Source organism: Monomorium pharaonis, chromosome 9 (genome assembly GCF_013373865.1).
Source record: "Monomorium pharaonis isolate MP-MQ-018 chromosome 9, ASM1337386v2, whole genome shotgun sequence".
In the NCBI taxonomy this organism is placed as follows: Eukaryota; Metazoa; Arthropoda; class Insecta; order Hymenoptera; family Formicidae; genus Monomorium; species Monomorium pharaonis.
The window spans coordinates 11144439-11165631 of record NC_050475.1 but is presented as its reverse complement, the minus strand read 5'-3'; the positions used below and the strand labels follow the sequence as shown (position 1 = coordinate 11165631).

The 21193-nt window shown below is 32.5% G+C and overlaps 1 protein-coding gene across 4 annotated transcripts in view; it reads right to left on the bottom strand.

Moving 5' to 3' along the window:
* Positions 1 to 21193, bottom strand: part of LOC105834796 (DDB1- and CUL4-associated factor 1) — a 122974-nt gene that overhangs the window by 37540 nt on the left and 64241 nt on the right. For all 4 annotated transcript variants that reach the window (XM_028194780.2, XM_028194779.2, XM_028194781.2 and 1 more), the window contains 2 exons: positions 20616 to 20915; positions 9011 to 9208 (listed from right to left, as the gene is read on the bottom strand). In XM_028194780.2, the coding sequence (XP_028050581.1) occupies positions 9011 to 9208; positions 20616 to 20915 (498 nt within the window). The remainder of the gene's footprint in view (positions 1 to 9010; positions 9209 to 20615; positions 20916 to 21193) is intronic.

Here is a 21193-nt window from a genome sequence, read left to right as displayed (position 1 = left end):
CTGTTAGTAAATCTTGTAAGCTTATTAATCATGTTGAACATCTGTGTAATCATCGAAACAAATTATTCGTAATGGCCTATTTTGTGCATGTATATAAAAAACGTTGCATGTTCTTTAACATCAGATAATACATTTTATTTAAACGAAACTGTAGTACAAAAATATGACCTACCATCCAATGAAATTTCCTATTCGAGAAGTATTCAATTTAGATAAGAAAGATACATTAAAACTGTGTCCATATCTCAAAGAAAATGCCATAATACCCTCCCATTTTGATAAAATAAATGTAGGTGTAAGTGTAGGCTTATTGAATAATTGTTGCGTCTGCTATATTTTTTCATATAGCTAATAATAATATAGCAATAAACATAAAACTACTGCCTGGTTTATTAATATTATGTACAAATGATTCAAACTGATGACAGGTCGCTATAAGAAGCTTGCATTATCTCGAGTAGATGTGTACAAAGAAAATATTAATTTTTTTGCGTGATTTGATGGAAATTGTCCGAGAAATTACGGTCGGAAACGGAGCATGGAAACTATTTCAAAGCGGCTTATTACTTTGCACACAAACTGCTTTAGATGTACAAGCTAAATATTTAGAAAAACATAATTTTAATTTTTTATTGTTAGGAAGATTTACACAAGACGCATTGGAAAATCTATTTTCGCAAATTCGAAGTAGAAAATCTGTACCCGACGCACGTGAATTTAAACAGATGTTTAAATTAATTTGTTTGTCACAATTCCAATCCAATATAAATCGAGGAAATTATTCTGTTATTAACTCTCAAGACCTTATTACTTATTGCGACAAAATTAAGCACTTTGATTCCAAAAATACTTCCATAGAACAGAGAAGCCTTCAGAACAATGAAGACTTATGAGATGTAAACATTTATCAGTCATTACTTGGAGACGAATCCGATTTAAATAATACAAGACAAGCTGTGTTGTATCATTTAATAGGTTCTTTGCTATTTAAAAAAAAAAAAAACTTTCTATATTGTAGAAATAATTGTTTTTAATATCCTGACTAGAAATGATTCTAACAACAATTTTGTTAAGTATGATAATCTTTGTCTCTATTCTAAATTAAGAGAATATAGAGAAAATATTTTAATTTTTCCGAATATACATGTATATAATGTTATCTATAAATGCGAATTATTATTTCGCAAAAATGAAACTAACTTACTTAGTAATAAATTAAAAGTTAATGATTTTATAAATATGTTTTTAAACAAACATCTTGTAAGTTTTATTCCTTCGTGTTATAATATCGGTTATAAACTAATAAAAAACTTTGTTATTACAAGAATTCATTTTTCATTAAAAAAGACAAAAAAGAAGTAATGATCTTAAAAAAGCGGATAATTATAGTAGCAAAAGTGTCGCGATGAAAATGTCTGTAGCCAATAAAAAATTAAATAAAAATACTTTTTTAGATTATATTATATTAGATTAGATTATAATACATTTTATACAATTGAAATTGCCGCGTAGCGTGAAGTCAAAATGGCGGCTTTTTCTTTTTCCCTAAATGCGGTACTTTGTAATCTAGTGACTTTATCTTTGACTATAGAAGTCTGGACTGTCAGTTGTCTATGTCAGCAAAGATTTTTGTGGAGATGAAACGCGCCCTCAATATTAAAGTGGCAGAAAATAGAAACATTAAGCAAGATCCCGATGATAAAAGATGAGGAGAGAGACAGAATGAGTTATTCGGCGCTGTTTTATCAACTTTTAACAAATTACCGAATATGCATTTAAAAAATTAACGCTTTAAAGAATTAAGGCTGAATTAGTTTTATAAACATATTTATGCAAGTAATCCTGTTAATATATTCCCATAATAAAAGTAGAATTAATTTAAAAAAACAAAATTTTTTAATTGATTAAGTCTCTTATGCGTATGGGTCGAATGCTTCAAATATCGTTGTCATAGGCTGCGTTTCGATGTTCCCCAATATTGGAAATCGAATAATTTATGTCATATACATTATAGATTCTTAGTATTAGCAATGAATATCGGAATGCAGCCATAGTCACCTATTATCTAGCTTACATATACCAAAATAATGCACACAGTAATGTACCCATAGATGATATTATGTATATTACTATATGTAATTGTGCATACATTTGTATCTTATGTACAATATAATTTCTTTACAATTTCTACACACGTAGAATTCATTCAATGAAAATGTAATGTTTGTTTTGAAATTTTTCATCTTTTATTAAATCTTTATTAAACCGTCCAAACAACTATTTTGACAGATGTTTTAAAAACATTCATTATCGAAATATTCTAAAATATTTTCTGCGATTTCCCGGATAAATGAACATTATTTCCTTCTTATTTCAACTTTAAATACGTTAGTAAAACATGTATCACAGGTTCCCATTAAAGACAAAAAATAACGATTTTTGCACTTCCTCCTTTATCTAAAGATTAAAACAATCAGCTCTTAATATTGTAGTATCACTAATCTGGTTTTATTTTAAATAGCTGCATTTAAAGTCCGAATGTGTGCAGTTCAAATGTACTAAAAAATATGTATAAATAACATACAAGAAGCACTAATTGTAAGATCTGCATTTATTCGCCAATCTCTACTTGAATTGTGTTATACAGATATACAGTTTTATACACTCATAAGTAGACCTGCCCAAGTGTTACACTCCAATTTTGATAAGCTTTGAATATTTTGAAGTCCGGGTAAAAATAAGAAACGCTTATTTTTCATACGTGCCTATATGGCCGTTAAGAGAGTGAAACACCCTCTTGAAAAAAAATAGTTTTTCGCTAAAATACCCTAAATGCAGTTCAAATTTCAAACTCGTATGCAATCAACAAAAAACATCGTATCGACATGTTTTTTTTAATTGTTTAGAAAAGAATAAACTTTAAAAATCTGGATTAATATTAGCAAGATTTTAACGAGAAACTTGTGAAAAATGATAACAAACTTTTACTTTTTTCAATTAAAAAAAAACATGTTTGGTTTTCATGAGATACAAAAGGTTCACACTTAACAAATAAAATTTTCGCCTAGAAATTCTCAAATCTAGTCTTTGCCCTTTAATTAAAAAAAAAGTATATTTGAATGCACGTGCGTAGATTAAACGCGATCGCACAGAGAATGCCGGAATCCGTCCCGATTGGGACGCGAAGCGAGTGCTGAGGAATGCGGTAGGTTCACGGGGGGGGCGTAGATGGTAATAGGAAGAAAAGAAGAGATAATGATGTCACTCACACTTAATAATTTATTGACACGGACGTTCAGAACGAGGGGCGAGCCATATCTCTTTACAATTTTACAGAGATCTTGAAATGTCCTGTTATTACGCTGCCTGTAGTCGACGCGGAGATCTTAAAGAGCCTCTAGATCGAAGCTCTCGCGAACTTGGAAATCTTGCGCGCGATTCGACGGAGATCTTGTGCACGAGGCAGAGGACGTTCGCGAAAGAGATACGGGCACCCGCGCATTTACGTAATGCACTCACACATTCACGCGGATACGCAAACTTAAGAAATACTTGGCAGTAGCGGAATAATTAATTGCACTATCACGACGCGAGTGCTAGGGATGAAACGGAAGTGAATCCCCGATCTAATGTCGATGCTGCGCTGCGAGAGACTAATTATTTTTATTCGTCTTAGGACAATCGCGACCGCGGAGGAGAGAGAGGCTGATTTCGAGCCTTATTTGGGCATCGATTTGACATGCCCTTTTTTGGGGGCATGTTTTACATAGTTACCACGATGCGAGAAAACGAAAGAAGCGCGCGTGATGAACTAGTGACAGCGCTGTGCGACTAGGTGCATCGAATAGACGAACTACAACGAGCGCGATGGCTGTTAGCAGCTTTCACTACTTGCGGATAAAACAAAGCAAAAAAAAATGCTGAAGTTCTAATAAAACTGTTCTAGTCTCGAACAATATTGAATAAATTTTCGCAAAGTTGCATCACTTTGAAGATTGTCTAAAAATTCGGTCAAAATTTTTGTCTCGTTTTTTTTTGCGCCAGTGTGTATTGTGACGTAATAGTTCCGCTGCCATGAAGATCAGTATCCCTCCCCCGTCACGAGTTGCGGATTCGCGCCGGATGGGAAACAAAAAGAGAGTGAGAAATCTCCAAGAAAACGGACATAGAATCCGACATATTTATTTTTAAGTTTTTATTTCATTTTTATTGTTATTAACGTGGACGGGCATCTGGCCGCGTGATCCATAAGGAGTTCGAAAGAGCGTCGGCTGCGGAAGCGGAAAACGGGACAGCCAAAAAGAATTTCGCCGAGCGAGCTCGCAACGATGACAACTGGGAAACTGCCGGAGGAGCGAGACGAGCGGGCGGTTTGTGAGGAAACGCAGAGCTGCCGCAAAAAGCCATGGCAGGTGGGCAAAAAATCGGTGCCACCCTAATCTTAGGAAAAAGCTTCTGATGAGCGACGAAGAACTCGGGAGAGAGAGTGAATAGTCCCACAGAATGCAGGACCCTCCTGTGAGAAGCGGAAGGCAAGGAAGGCGCAGCGAAGAATGGAGCGGAAAATGGAAATTTGCGCGAGGGTCCGTCAAGTCCCCGGAAAAATTAGAGCGCGCACATCCCTGCGCCCGCAGAACTGTCGCGCTGTTGTGATCGGGCCACGCGATGCGCGAGACTAACGCGCAGCCGCTAGGGTCGGGGGGTTGTAATGTCGATCGCGGATCGACCGCGATCCCCCGTGCTTTTGCGTATGTACGCTTAATCGTAACGGGTGTTTTGGCGACCACGGAGTGGCAATCATTATCTTTGTCGGCGAGACGACCTGAGAGTCCGAGTGCTAACCCCATGACGGAAGAAGAGACAGCCGCTGAGAACGTTATCGCTGGTGAGGTGGCCCTTTCGCAGTCGCGATAATTTTATAAAACTACTAACGGGACGGTCACGCTCTCGTTCTGCGGTCTACCTGAATTCGTGTTAATGTTGCGTCAGCCGCAGGGTAGCCACGCGTTTTTGGAGAAAATTGTCAGGAAAGAACGCAAGTGAGGGGCCTTATCGTGCCAGATAAAGTGGTCTAAGAGAAGAACGGATCTCATTAACAATTCCCTCTTAAAATTACGTGACTGAGTGCGTGGCAAAACCCTCGCTTGTGCGAGTATCGTGTCCCGCATAGGAAAAGTAGTTCCCGCGAATATCGTTCACCTGCGTGAAACTGCTGAGCATAAGAATGTGAAGCTGCGAGTACTTCACCGTTTGTATTTCGCGTCTGTGAGATTGCACGGAGCGGGATCGGTGTCGTGAGAGCCCGGTACGAGTACGATTATCATGGTGCGCGGAACCGTTCTACAGTGAATCCTCACAGAGTGCGCGTTCGCGATCGTTGCCTGGATTGTCCACATGTCTCGAACGCCCGAAATAATTTGTGCCCGATCTGTTACACTGCTGTAATTTCTTGGTTGAACAATATTTGGTGTACAACTTTGCTTCCGCCGTTTTCCAATAGATGGCTCTAGCGGTAAGTAGTGGTCAAAATAAATAGATCGTAAACATCATACAATAAGCTTAGGCATTTGTAAACATAACGCCATCGAAATATTAGTCGATTTGTGTCGGCATCATAAAGTTATTCGCGATTAAAAATGTCAGCTTACGAGCCAAATTCTCGTCATTTGCGGGAGGTTTAATTTTTTGCTTCAATATGAAGAAATCTACGGCTGAGGCTCATCGAATGCTCTCAAATATGTATGGTGAGACCGCTATTAGTGAAAGAACGTGCCGAGAGTGATTTCAACGCTTCAAAAACGATGATTTTGAGGTCGAAAACCGGCATGGCGGTAGAAAAGAGGTTTTCGAAAATGCAGAATTGGAAACATTACTTGATCAAGACTCGTGTCAAACGCAAGAAAAATTGGCAGGATCATTGGAAGTGACTTAACAAGCCATTTCAAAACGCCTAAAAGTCATGAGAATGATTCAGAAGCAAGGAAATTGGGTCCCGTACGAGTTGAAGCCAAGAGATGTTGAACGGCGTTTGTTTGCTTGTGAACAGCTGCTTGCAAAGCAAAGACAGAAAGGATTTCTGCATCGTATTGTGACTGGAGACGAAAAATAAGTTCATTACGATAACCCCAAGCGCAGAAAATTATAAAGACTTCCCGGCCATGCTTCCACGTCAACGGCCAAACCGAATATTCTCGGCTCCAAGGTCATGCTCTGTATTTGGTGGGACCAGCGCGGCATAGTGTATTATGAGCTACTAAAACCGACTGAAACAATCACAGGCAATCGGTATCGAAAGCAATTAATGCGTTTGAGCCGAGTACTGAAAGACAAACGGACGCAATATAATGATAGACACAATAAAGTGATTTTGAAGTATGACAATGCTCGACTCCATATCGCAAAACCCGTCAAAACATACTTGGAAACGTTAAAATGGGAAGTCCTACCCCACCCGCCGTATTCTCCGGACATTGCTCCTTCTGACTATCACTTCGATCAATGACACACGGCCTGGCTGACCAGCACTTCCGTTCTTATAAAGAAGTAAAAAATTAGATCAATTTGTGGATCGTCTCAAAAAATGACCAATTTTTTTAACGCGTATGTTGCCAGAAAGATGGGAGAAAATAGTAGCCAGCGATAGACAATTTAAATCGTTAATGTATAACCAGTTTTTCACAAACCTCGAATAAAAAAAAATAGCGAAAGCAAAGTTGTACACCTAATAGTTTATCGTGATCATTATTCTTTCGTTCGCGCTACTTATTGTCGTCGTATCATTTCTTTTACATTTCTTTTCTTATTACCTCAAATAAAGTTCTGTTATTTAAGTTCTATGAAGCAACGTATTGTGCAGATTTCTTTCGTTCCTTGATCGTGTCCCGCGATGGCTTGCACGCCCTTGTCGATCCTGCCCCTCTACCGCTAGGACGAGCTAACCGACTTTCGCACATAAATCGAGGCCAAGAATAATTTATTGTTCAAAAAGTTAAGAGATATACAAGGTAATTTTTAATGGCTGTTCTAACTTTTTACCATGGGAGATTACCGACTGCAACCTTAATACACACATGTACAACAGAGTATGTGCACGGGTTGTATATGTGTGTATTAAGATTGCAGTCGGTAATTCATCCTCCATGGTAAAAAGTTGGGACAGCCATTAAGAATCACCCTGTATATGTGTTCTTAAATCCCTGTATTGTTCTTAAAAATTCTATTAAAACGTGTTGAATATATTCAGTAAAAAGTGAAAAAAATATAATAAGTCATTCCAAATTCGAAATAAAATAAGATAAAAATCAAGAGTAACAAAACACCACAATTTAAGATTTTATTTTCTAATTATAAATATTTAAATATTCACAAAAAAATAAATATAAAAGCGCGTAAATACTTATAATTAAGAAACAAAGCTCTTGTTGAAATTTTGTTTTTCTTGATTTTGTAATTCGAGCGTTTATATATTCGCATAAAAAATTTAGAACACGTAAATATTTAAACATTTGTTATTAAAAAATTAAGCCCTAACCGTTTATTTAGTTTATTATTCTTAATTTTCGCCTTATTTTATCATGTAAAAACACTCTTTAAATTTTCTCTTGTCACCGAACGTTCCTGTATATATATTAACCCTAGCCTGTCACACCTCTTTTTTTAAACGAGACTGTCACTCTAGGTCATCGTGACCCAACACAATTTTTAATGAGTGCAGTTTAAAAACTAAGTGTCAAAATTTCTAAAAAAAATCTAAAATAAAGTTTAGACATAGAAAAATATATTCCAATTAAAAATTAATATTTTAATTACATACCACAAAAAAATAAAATATCCCGTAGCCGAGAACTAGACTCATCTATCCTTACGTATTTTGACGCGCTGAATCCAAATCTGACATAAAAATAGGGGGGCAACCTACTATTTGTCGAGTTATAGCGAGTTAAAGGTCAAGAACCCCTAAAAACTGAAATATTCGGAAAGACCGCTTGTTAGAAGAATGAAAAAAATAACAATTTTTGGACTGCTTCTACGTCTCATCTTTACTACGGTATTTACGTTGTCTTATATTTAGCCCGCTTCCGTACTCCTTTGCTTTCAAATAACCTGTAAAAAGTTTCTTTTGCGCTTATTTCTTAGTACTTTTATTTTTTGTGGCACTGTTATTTTTATTTAAAAAGAATTGTTAAAAACAAAAAAAAATTTTTAATATTTCGCTTGAAAAATCATAATTTCTTAAATTTCTAATATTTTAAGCTAAAAATTTAAGAATACTCTTAAAATATGTTACTTTAATAAAAAAATTAATTCATAAATAAACCTTTCAAAAAAGGCATTTATTTTACATGTTACAGTAGAACATCTTTTATTTAAAAAATCAATAAACTTTTATAGAAATAAATCAATTTTTTATTAACCCTAATCCCTCCAACCAAGCTCATTTATGTCCCCCATTTCTGACAGTCGATACCTCCAAAGAAATATTAATGTTATAAAATTGTTTTAAAAATATTTAAATAAGTAATTTCCGAATTTTCTTTACATTGCTTTTTAATTAAACGTAAAAATTATAAACATTTTCGTAAAATTTTTTGAAGCTATTACCATGGTCAAAACCGTACTAGACATAAAATATCCTGGTTGAAGGGATTATGTTGCGGAAAAAAACAATAAAGAGATTAAGGTTAAATATCAGTCGACGCCCTCGTCACACCTGAGTCAGTGACCCAACGTATTCTTTCAGCTGCTATCGAACAGACACTGACACGTCCCTCCTTTGGGCAAGCATTTCTATCTGTAGTAAATATCTAAACTTAATTTTAGATGGCTTCATAAATTAACATTTTCAATCGCGCTGAAAGATATCTTATTAATAAATCATCAGTCTGGGTCATAGTAACCTGATGTGACAGCCTAGGGTTAATAATAATTAACAATGTAAATCTTCTTTTAAAATATTTTAAAATTTCCTACTAATCCTTTAAGATATTATCAATTAATAGTTTTAACTTACAGTCACATTTGAAGGATTTCGGTATGTAAAAGGTTGATATGTTGTTACAGATCTCATAATTGCAGACGATTCCAAATTTGCTTCTCTATGTAGTACATTAGCCGTCTCAATCAAACCCTTTGACATCAAATGCTGATATATTAACTGATTAAGTTGCTGTTCATTATATTGTATTCTTGTTTGCGCTACAACATTTGCCTGTAAAAAAATCATTTTGTTTAAAAAACCACAGTTACAAAAAATTATAAGAAAAAATATATAAACAAAAAATATATTTTAAAAACGCTCCAAAAAATTAATTTAAAAAATATGTACATAATAATCAAGAAATTCAAAATTGAAAAAAAAAAAGGACGATTATTTTGTGATATATACTTGTATAACACATGCAGACAGGAATGCCTAGATATCTAAAATTATATTATAGCATTCTAGGATTTCCATAGTGCGTGTAACATATTCTGTACATGGACTGTCTATTATGTTTATGCTTCTGTATATTAAGTCTTAAAATCAGTTTCTGCCACGCTCAATTACAGATATTAGATGAAAATCTAAGCCAAACACTCACTGAATTATCGAAAGTGTTAAATGTCATTCCAATACCTGTGTTTCCAAATGTTTAAAAGCCATGGGAAAAATACAAAAGAAAAATGGTGCCACATGAGTTATCCGAAACTGTGATTTTAAGCCATCTATCCATCGCAACTTCATTCATTGGTTGCTAGGATAAAAGTTTTTTATGGTGTATTATGACTGATAGTAAACAGTAGATTTTTTTCTCAAGCAAAGAAAGTCACACGGAATCTCGGCAAGTTATCAACATCAACGCCAAAGTAAAACATTCACGGTCACAAGATATTACTCTGAATTTAGTGAAATCAGAAAGGTGTCGTTTATTACAAGCTGTTGCAATCAAATTAAACTATTACAGTTGTACCAACAATTATACCGATAACGACGAATTAGAAAAAGGTCATCAATAGTTAGTTATCAACGCAAAGTGGTGATTCTTTTGCATGACAACGCACAATTACACGTTGCAAAGAAGGTAAAGGAAACATTGTTTGAGCTCGAGAAGAAAAATTTGCTGCATCCAGCCTATTCTCTAGATTTGGGTCCATCAAACTATCTTTTTCGATCGATGCAATACGCACTCACTAACACACACTTGTCTGATGGAGAAATCCGATAATAGATAGATGAATGGTTTAGTTCAAAAGACAGCTCATTCTTTTATCGCAGAATCTAATTTTTGTCAGAAAAATAGGACAAGATTATAGAAAACAAAAATATTAGAATTAATGTATGTGTTCATTTACTTTTTAAAATAAATGCGTTTTTTAAAACAAAAACTAACTTTAACACCTAATGGAAATCGGAATGCAGCTAATTTCAGACGGCCAAGCATTTCTATACGCGTGTATATGTACTGTACATACAACATTAAAAGAACATTGTTTAGACATAGCAATGTTGAATGTTAATATGTGAATATTTTATCAATGTTGGATTGATTTTTTCTTAAGTAATCAATATTACTGCAATATATTGAAACAACCTTGAACAAACTTTTTTTTTTAATTAAAACAAAATTTATATACATTTAGTAAATAAATGTTTTTTATACAAAATTAAAAAATAATTTTATGACTTTTAAATAGCAGGATGTTTATTTTGATAATAGTTAATTATGTTAATAGAGTTAATTATTTCAAGTATAATAATTATTTGACCTCACTGGCCAGATTTATTAATTAGTTAGATATCACTACATTTCAACCCCATTAGGGTCCTTTTCAAGTGTGTAAATTACAATAATTCATATAAACGCACACAAATTTTTTGTGATGTGTGTCCAAGGTACATCATCTAAAACCAAAATAACAATAAAAAAAACTTAAGCTAATCAAATGACCACAGATTACTTCACAGAAACTGGTATCAAACTTACAAAAAATTTTTTAACGTGCGTCTTAAAAACAGAATTAAATTATAAACATATTAACTTGTAAATTATATATGTAAGTCGTGTGACGTGTCCGTTATGATCAAGGCACAATACACTGTCGAGCAAATACAAGAAATCCGTATGTCACATAAACTAACAGAAGGTCGCCGACTCATATAAAGGCTAACGATAATGTTTATATGCTAGAAAGGTACGAAAACATATATATTAAGTAAGTTTAATTATTTTGTCATATATGACTGTCAAATTCTCTGTGTCTTTTTGCAAATTGATAGTATGGTCATATTTCTTAATACAAAACATCTCTGTTATCTCACGTTTTTTAGTTGACAATTCTTTGTGCAGTATTGTAGGATTCGACCAATTGAAATCATGTTTATTCGATATGCGACGTTCGCTGACCACAGAGCAATTATTCGGATTTCTCAACAAATCGCGCTGATGTTCTTTAACCCGTGTACAAAGGTGTCGCTTAGTCTGTCCGATATATAATGCGTTACAAGAAGCTCAATTAATTTTATATACAATTTCAGTATTTTTTAAAAAGTCGAGCTTATCTTTATCTTTTATAATAATAGAACTTAATTTTTTAGGGATTGTGTACAAACTCGTGATTCTGTTCAATTTATTGCCATTCCATATATCAAGGGTCTTAGTGACAATATAAGCCGTGTATTGAAGAATTTAAATTTCTTAATCTTGTACAGAAACCAGTTTCTGTGAAGTAATCTATGCTCATTTGATTAACTTAAGTCTTCATTGTTATGCGTTTGATTTTAGATAATGTACTTGGGCACACATCACAAAAAATTTGCGTGCGTTCATATAAATTATTGTAATTTACACACTTGAAAAGAACCCAAATCAAGGGTTAAAATGTAGTGATATCTAACTAATTAATAAATCTGGCCAGTAAGGTCAAATAATTATTATACTTGTTTTAATGTATTCACTAGCGAAAAAAACGACCGTTAACATTTGGTTAATTATTTCATTAATAATGTCGTTTTATTTATCATAATAATGTGCTATAATTTAAAAAATTTCATTAAAAATGTTAAATAAATTCAATTTATTAATAAAATCTTAATTATACCAAAAATAATTTTTAATTTTGTGCAGATTTTTTAAAACTAATTATATTGTTTAAAAAATATGACATCAAAAAATGACTTACTCCATTATTCTCACACAAGTAAACATTTTTGATATCAAAAATTGCATCATTTAACGAGATAGGTAGAATTGATAAAAATTTTTTCATAAATTTCAATTACGGGACCACCAAAAATTAGTTTTTCTTTTCAATTCAAAAAAAGATTTTATGCATGATTGAAAAGATTTTATGTATGATTTCTTTTAACGGAAATATAACGCTTTAAAATTGTTTCCGCGTTTTTATATTACCACTGCCATTAATGTGACCTGATGTGTACTACAGGGAAGTTACCAGTTGGATTTTGCACATCATGTGTATGTATGTATTATAATATATGTAATTGTGTAAATATGCGTATGTATATGGGTAAAAAAGTAAAAAAGTATGAATTTGAGAAGATTTAAAGACCGCAAAGTGAACACGAATTTCCTATGTTTTCCTTCGTATTTTTTTTTTCATAAACTTCAAAAATTGACCTTACGCTAAATAAAGTGTTATGAGCGTTTACTCTGAACCGGAGTCTTCCCGTAATAGTTCTGGGATTCGTCCTGCCTTAGGGGTTAGGACTCGAAGGATGAAGATTCGGCTCGTGGTTATTAATAAGAGAAAACATTCTCACTTGTTTGTTTTATTCTTGTCTTGTGGTCAGGCTTACACTCAGCTGTTGCGCGTAGCGGTATCAGGTGTCACTCGCGATAAGACTTGTAGTAAACCGACGTAGCTCGGACGTTGTTAAATTACTCTCCGCTCGGTCACGGCGTGGTCGCGCTTATATTTGATGGTTTCGTAGCGTAATTTTGGGGCCAGTGACCGAGCGTCGGTGGTTTCCGTGAGACTAAGTGTTTCGACATCCGAACGCGGTTGCCTTGCGATTCAATTGTGCAGCGTAGGGCTTTATTTCTAGGGCGATACGGAAAATTGCTTCCGAGCGGTTCCATATCGTGATGTTGTAAGCTTACGGAAATTGCTTGAGACTTCCGTGAGCGCGGCGAATTCCTGTGTCTTTCGAAAAAGGTGCTTCTCGCAACGTCTTTCGAAAGATGACGTGTTTCACAATAGTAATTATGGCTACAATTATAATGTATTAGTTGTAAATCGGCTTACAACACAAAAAAGAAAAATAGTTACAGATATTTAAACGTTGATTTTCTCAAAATTATGCATTTTTCAACACTGCCATATTAAATACCTCTGACCTTTTTAAAGGTGCTAAATCTCACATTTCATGAGATATTGTTCCTAAAACTTGATAATGATATGAGAATATTCTAAGCAGTAGAGAAAAAGCAGCAATCAATGGAAAAAATAATAGCAATAAAAAAATACGTGATTTTGTAATCCAACATTTTCAGGATTATAGAAGCATTAGTAAACGAAAGCATATAAGGAGCCGCAATATAACTTATCAAACTCATTGTTTATGATACTGTAAAGTTATATACACTGTAACGTGACGTTTGCGGGCTGCCGTCTGTCACAAGTAGGAGTAGGCGCGTTTGAGTCGCGCGTTTTGTTTTGTGTTTGTGTGTCGTCTTGCGTGCCTTTTCGTTTAATTAAGTCGTTAAGCGCCACGTACAGCAGAGATCGACGGCTATGTGATCCGGAGTTCTGTGTTATCTCGACGCTTTGTCCTGCCGGAAAGATGGAAAAAGGACGCCTAGATTCCAGAAAAGAAACTGACTGTCGCTGAACAATCACCTAGACCCTCTCAAGAGTGGGGACATGCAGATCATACCGTCCCTTTGCCTTTACCTTAACCCTTTTTGGACCAAAATGCCACATTTTTTTCTCAACGTTTAATACTCTATCTATTGATGTAATCAACCTGGTAAAAATTTTTTGAATACCATTTTCAAACGCAAAAAGAATCCTCTTTCAGATGCCGTCATAAAAATTGATCTACAATGTCTTTGAAAAAAGTTACAGCACATTTCTTTAAAAAAAAGCCGATTTTTTTCGTAATTTAAAAAAAAATCCCATATTTTGAGTTCGAAAACAAGTGGCCAGAACTTCTCTATCATGGTAGAAAGTGTCATTTGCTCTAAAAGACCTTATCGCAATTTTTTCAAAAATTTAATATGGCAACTTCAATGTGGCGGTTTAAAGTTTAGCAAATTCAAAAAAATCGATATTTTTTAGATTTTTTTCATGGTGATCTCATTAATATAATTTAAAATCGACTAGAATTCGTTAACATCATATATAAAATGCTTGAAAATTATAAATATTCCAATATTATTGTAAAATCATTGTCAGTCCTAAGAATCTATGATCTTTGATGTAGAGACACTACCGCAGGCATTAGCGTCTAAGATACACTAGCGTGGAGGTTGCTCGATCGAATTTGTATCTCTTGTGTGTGTGTGTTCCCAATAGACACACGGATGGACAGCGGATAGACACACGTACGCACGCACGCACGCATACACGCGCACGCGCACACGCACGCGCACACGCACACGCACACACAAGGGAGTGTAAGGGGGGACCTTCGACCCCCCTTCCGCACCCACCCCGTCGAAGTCGCTAACCCATGTTGTACATTGCAAACAAAATAAGATTTATATGTATTAGCAGATTTCCAATATACACGGTGTACAACTTTGCGGTGTATAACTTTGCGGTGTACAACTTTGCAGTGTACAAGTTTGCGGTGTACAAGTTTGCGGTGTACAACTTTGCGGTGTACAAGTTTACGGTGTACAAGTTTGCAGTGTACAACTTTGCGGTGTACAAATTTTACGTGTCCAATTGCACGGTGTAGATTTTTATCGTGTCCAAATTGTAATTTGTCCAGAATTTATTTTTCCTGTGTAGAAAATTATTGTGTCCAAAATTCCTGTGTCGAAATGAACCGTATCCATTTGAAACGTGTACATTATTTTGTGTCCATTGGCACTGTGTCCAAGTGAACCACTCCTACAGTTTAGCTCTTGTACTATGCTGCAAGATGTTTTACCAAAACTCGATTCTATTAAGCACCGTAAGGTGACAAAGTTTCGATGGAACTCTTTGTCTGGAAGTTTTATACAGTTAACATACTAATTAAATTCGTTCTTTTATAAACACCCAAGAATAAAACTTACATTATATTCAACTCTCATTACTTAATTTCAAATTTACTTGAATTTTTTGTATATTTAAACCTCTCCAATTAATTCTAATTAACGTTCTTTAATTTCAGCTAAATATTGGACATTCCTAACGACAAATTTTCAGCTAAAGTTTGGACGCTCTTGACAATGATAATCTCAAAAGGAAAATTCAGTGCTTGAACCAGATTGAATTTTATAAGAACAAAAAATTATTGTAAAAATTTGCCCTTCTTTCAAACACCCGCATTTATTAGAAAAAAAGATAAAGTAATTAAAATGATGGTCAATGAAAAGGTGAAAAGATGAACTTTAAAAATACATGGTCAAATTCTTTATTCTTTTCTAAAACTATATTTATTTGGCAATATAAAAATGTGATATTTTTTTATACTTTTCGATGTCACCGAAATAAGGCGTAACGTAAAATACTCACATTTTTTTATGTAAATCAATAATTAAAAATATGCTTACTAAATATACATAAAATATGCTATAACTTTTTAACACTTTCAACAAAAAACATGAGACTAAAATTTACATTAGAAATTGGAGTCAACAATAAAATAAGTTTTTTAAATGTAACGCTAATGATAAAAAATAATTACATTTTATTTGATTTATATAAGAAACCGACTGCTTCAGATAGGTACCTAAGTTTTTACTCACACCACCCATTAATCCACAAAAAGGGAGTTATCATTGGATTACTGGACAGCACATTGTTCCTATCGCATCCAAAATTTCATCAAAAAAATATAATAAAAATAATAAAAACATTACTAAAAAATGAATACCCTTTAAATTTTATATTTAAAATAATCAATGATAGATTAAAATTTCACAAACACAAAAAGAAACAAACAGATAACACAAAGAATGACAATGATATAACTACTTATTTCACAATACCGTATGTCAAAAAAATATCAGAAAAATTCATGACATTAAAGTCGATTAAAGGTTGTAAATTAGCTTATAACTTAAACAATAAACTCAATAGATATATTAAAACTGATAAAGATACATTGGAGGCAATGGAACGGTGTAATGTAGTATACAGAATATCGTGTAATGATTGCGACGCATCTTATGTAGGACAAACAAAAAGGAAACTAATAACGAGAGTCAAAGAGCATAAAAGTGACATAAAAAGAACATGCAAATCTCCCATTTCATATCATAGAATGGAATTTGATCATGATTTCAATTGGGACACGGTCAGAATCTTAGATAAAGAACCGAATTATATCAAAAGATTAACATCTGAAATGTTGCATATAAAAAAACAAAAGATGGATCTCAACATACACAACGATACAGAACACTTAGAAAGTGTTTATATGCCTATTCTTGACTCCTTCCCAAATATTTAAATAATCACACATCAGTCGACAGTTATCCGTAAAGACATAAACATGTAGGAAGTAGGAATACTGACAAGTCACAAAGTAAGAATTATTTCCTAGCAATTAATTTGTACAAAGTTTTTAACTATTGACAAATCTGGTCCTATCGGGCTTATTTATTTCAATTTATTAGTCCACCTTTCAATTCTTAACGTATAAATTGTTTTTTACTTATTGTTTCTTTTGTCTTTTTTGATACAATTTTAACAATTTGACGAGATTATTATCATATTTCTTTTACTTTTTATTTTATATTTTTATTTGGTATCCCTTTAGTTATTTATTTATTTATTTAATTTATTATTTTAATTATTGACAAATACAATTATACGATTTTACTTTTAATATTTATCATACAACCCTTAATCTAAATATATTTATGACAATATTAGGACAAACAATGACATACATACATAAAGAAGGTAAACCAAGGACTTCCACGGATACATAAGAATCACTCTCACAATTTAGCAGGTACCTATAATTTATTCCATTAACGTGAATAAGGTTGACTCAAATTTTTATACTCTCTGGTTTTAGCAATATTGTAAATGGGAAGGAACAACAAATGTCTCGCTAGATTTTAAGCATAAGACTGAAATTTTAATCACGTATGAGATGAATATTATGATACATTAAGGATGCCCGAAGAAAATGTGCCGAAATGTTTGTACTAAGATTTTCCTGTAGAAGAAATATATTATATAGCAAACACAAACCAGCTTTGGCTCTATCAGCATTTCTATTACACTAACTCGTATTAAATTAATACCAAGAGCCTTTATACACATTATCATTATTTGAATTAAAAATATTTTTATAATTTTTATTATTTTTTAAATTTTCGATTTTCCGCAAAGACGCTACTATTAACGTATTAAGTCCCATAATAAAACGAGTTGCGATATCAAAAAAAGTGTTAATGCAGTTCTTGGTAGCGTTCTTAGCAATAATTTTTGCAACAAGAAATTAATTGCAAAAAAATTATTGAAACAATTTGTTATAAAAACAAATTAACAAATAATTATCCCAAATTAAAATAAATCACATCAATTGATTCTACGCGGAAAACCACGACAAAAACATGTATATGTTCATATCCCTATTTATTACAAAAAATGTATTACATAAAATTTATAAAAAAATTTCTAAGTGCATAAATAGGAGTATTTACATGGACATATTATGTTTTTGTCATGGTTTTCGTGTAGAATTAATTGGCGTGATTTATTTTAGTCTAGGATAAATATTTGTTAATTGTTTATAACAAATTGTTTAAAAAAATTTTTTGCAACTTTTTATTGCAAAAATTATTGCTAGGAACGCTGCCAAGAACCGCGTTAACACTTTTTCGATATCACAATTTGTTTCGAAATAAGACTTTTAATGGGTTAAACTTTAAACAGAGAAGAGTGGCGAAACCGAATGCAGAGGAGGGGGGACTTTGAAAATTTGAGCATTAGTCCACCGCTTGGTGGAGCCACTGTGTCTTTAGGAGCTGAAGGGCAAGCATCAAAATTTGTCTTTTGGAAATTTTTCACTCAATTCGTACGTCACAAAGCTGCGGTATAAGATAAAATTAAATTTTGCATAAAAGTGATTTTAACTGTTTTTGCTTAAAATTTAATGGATAATATTATTATTTAAAAAATAAGTGAACATAAAGTGTTATTTGTTACTTTAACCGTTAGAGTAACAAATAACACTTTATGTTCACTTATTTTTTAAATAAGGATATTATGCATTAAATTTTACGTAAAAACAGTTAAAATCACTTTTATGCAAAATTTGATTTTACCTAATACCGTAGTTTTGTAACGTATGCATTGGGTAAAAAATACCCAAGAGACAAATTTTGATCCTTGCCCTTCAGCTCCTAAAAACACCACCAAGTAACGCCATCAAGGTAGCTCCACCAAGCGGTAGACAAATGCTTAAATTCTCAAGATCTAATGCTTAAAATCTCTGTTTAAAAACGGCACGCATTTCAAAATTTGCTCGGGTTACGTTAACCCAATTTGTATCCTGAGTGTTAAGTGTCATATTCACACTTAGCAGGATCAAGAACATAAAGCTAGACTAATTTCATGCATTTTTATGACAGGCAAATTTTGAATACTTTTGGACATCATTCTTTATGAAAAATATACATAGATAATATATATGAAGCAAACTTACATAAAGTATAAGGCAAGGAAAATTTCCAGTTAAGAAAAGAAGTCTCTTCAATTATAGTTTCTTCATTATTCAGATATTAGCTAATCTGATTGCATAATTATGCACTAAACTATTCAGAAGCAATAGTTATAAAAAATTTTCAATATTAATAAAAATCAGTAAGATTTGTAAGAATATAAAATCGTGAAATATGGTATTTAATATTAAATAACATAGTAGTTAAGTGTTATGGTTTTAATGCTTATTGTAAAACCATGTACTATTAAGCAATTTGAAGCCATGTTTCATAATAACAATATTTTATAAAATTATTATATAAGAACAAGCTGCAATAAGACATGTTCTTCTAACAAATAAGAGCAGCCAGTTCATACAAAACACAATTTTTTGAGTTTGACATTTTTGTTTTATAAATTACAAATACTTTATATAATTTTAATATTTTAAATTTGTAAAATGCTACTTAAGAGAATGCTAAACTGCCCGTCAAACTTGATCAAAGTCGATGATGTAAAGTTATTCGTTTATCCTTGTTCATAAAAATATTCGCTTCAACATACATGTTATGTAGCTTATACATACAAATAAATTGTATTTGCGGGTTCGGAATAGATTGAGAAATAAGACTATATTCATCAAATTACGATTAAAAGCAGTAAAAAAAAGTTAAATTTGTAATGATCAGAAATCTGTAGCGAAAGCGCTTAGATGAATAGAATTTGATCACACAGATAACTTTGTTTTACGGCTTTTAATCGTAATTTGACGAATATAGTCTTATTCCTCAATTTATTCCAAACTGTGGGATATCATTTATTTTATTATACGCTACATAACTTGTATTTTAAAGCTAATATTTTTATAAACAAGAATAAACAAATAAAGAAATGACTGTACACTATTGACCTCAATCAAGTTTGACGGGCAGCATCCTCTTAAATTTATAAAAATATAATAATTAAGTTGCTTTTCAAATAATCAATAATTTGTTTTATCATTTCTGTGTTTTTATAATTTAAACAGTCTGTAGATAAGGACAAAAACCAGTTTCTATTACATATTATTTAAATAATTGTGACTTCTCTCTTTAAAGGAATGGCATTATATCTATGTCTTACATACATATGATGATAAAAGATGCTAATTTTGCAGGGTTTAATTAATTTTTATCTAAAAAAATCTGGAATATATTAAAGTTTTAACTACTATTCGTTTGAATAAATAAAGGTTTCAAGTATTTTGTGTAACTTAATTCCATAACATAAAGATGATTTCAGAAAAAAGACTTAATTTTTTCCAAATATATCTTATTTTAAATCTCTCTTTCCCTCCCCTTTCCTTTATTCCTCCTTTCTTCTCTCTTCCTTCTTCCTTTATTCCTCTTGCATTCTCTTTTCCCCTTCTCTTTCTCTCCCAATATTGAACAGTGTTCTTGAATTAAATTGCAATATTTTTACAACATTTAATTAATTTGAATAAATAAATATTAGATGTTTCTGCAATGTCTTCTCAATGTTTCACAATGTTGACTTAACATTCGTAATGTTGTAATTCAACGTTTTTGAAACGTCGATTCAATGTGTTACATGTATTTCCCAGTAAGCAAATTATTAACACAACGTTATTACAATAATATTGCGTAACATGTTACGTTTTCAAATATTCATACGTATTCACTCAAATATTTTTCAGAATATTTGAGGAAAACAGTTAAAAAAATATTTCTACACTATAATTATAATGTATCAACTTTTGCTATTAAATGGAAAACAACATTATATTAAAAACAACTTACCCTATGCAAACTGACTAAGGAAATTTCATATTCTGCACCCGTTGGCTTTGCTTTACCAGACACTCTTTCCATTAATTCAAGCGCATATTTTTGAAAGGTAACGTGTTCTTGCCGTTTCTCTTGTAAAATAGGATCTTTCATGAGTGACTGAATCTGCCCATTTGTGAACATTGGTAACTTGCTAATAATCTGCCGAACTTTCTCACTACGTGCTAGTCCAGCTAATGCGCGACACGCTAATGCTCGTATACTGTCGGCATCAGTAATAGGTGTTTTTACCATCATTAATTGCAGCAATACCTGTTTAAAAAAATTTTTTTATTTTAATTCTCTCTCTCTCCCCCCCCCCTCTCTCTCTCTCTCTCTCTCTCTCTCTCTCTCAAATATTTACTTAAATAGATTAATTAACCCTAGAATGCTCTTATATTTTTCTTACAATTAACTATTTTAAATAAAAAAATTTATCTACATAATTCAGAATTTGTTAAAATTTTTTATAATTTTTTTATCTTTTTTGTACTTTTGTAATTTATATATGTTGCAAGATGTTAGAATAACTAACAACTAAACTAATATGT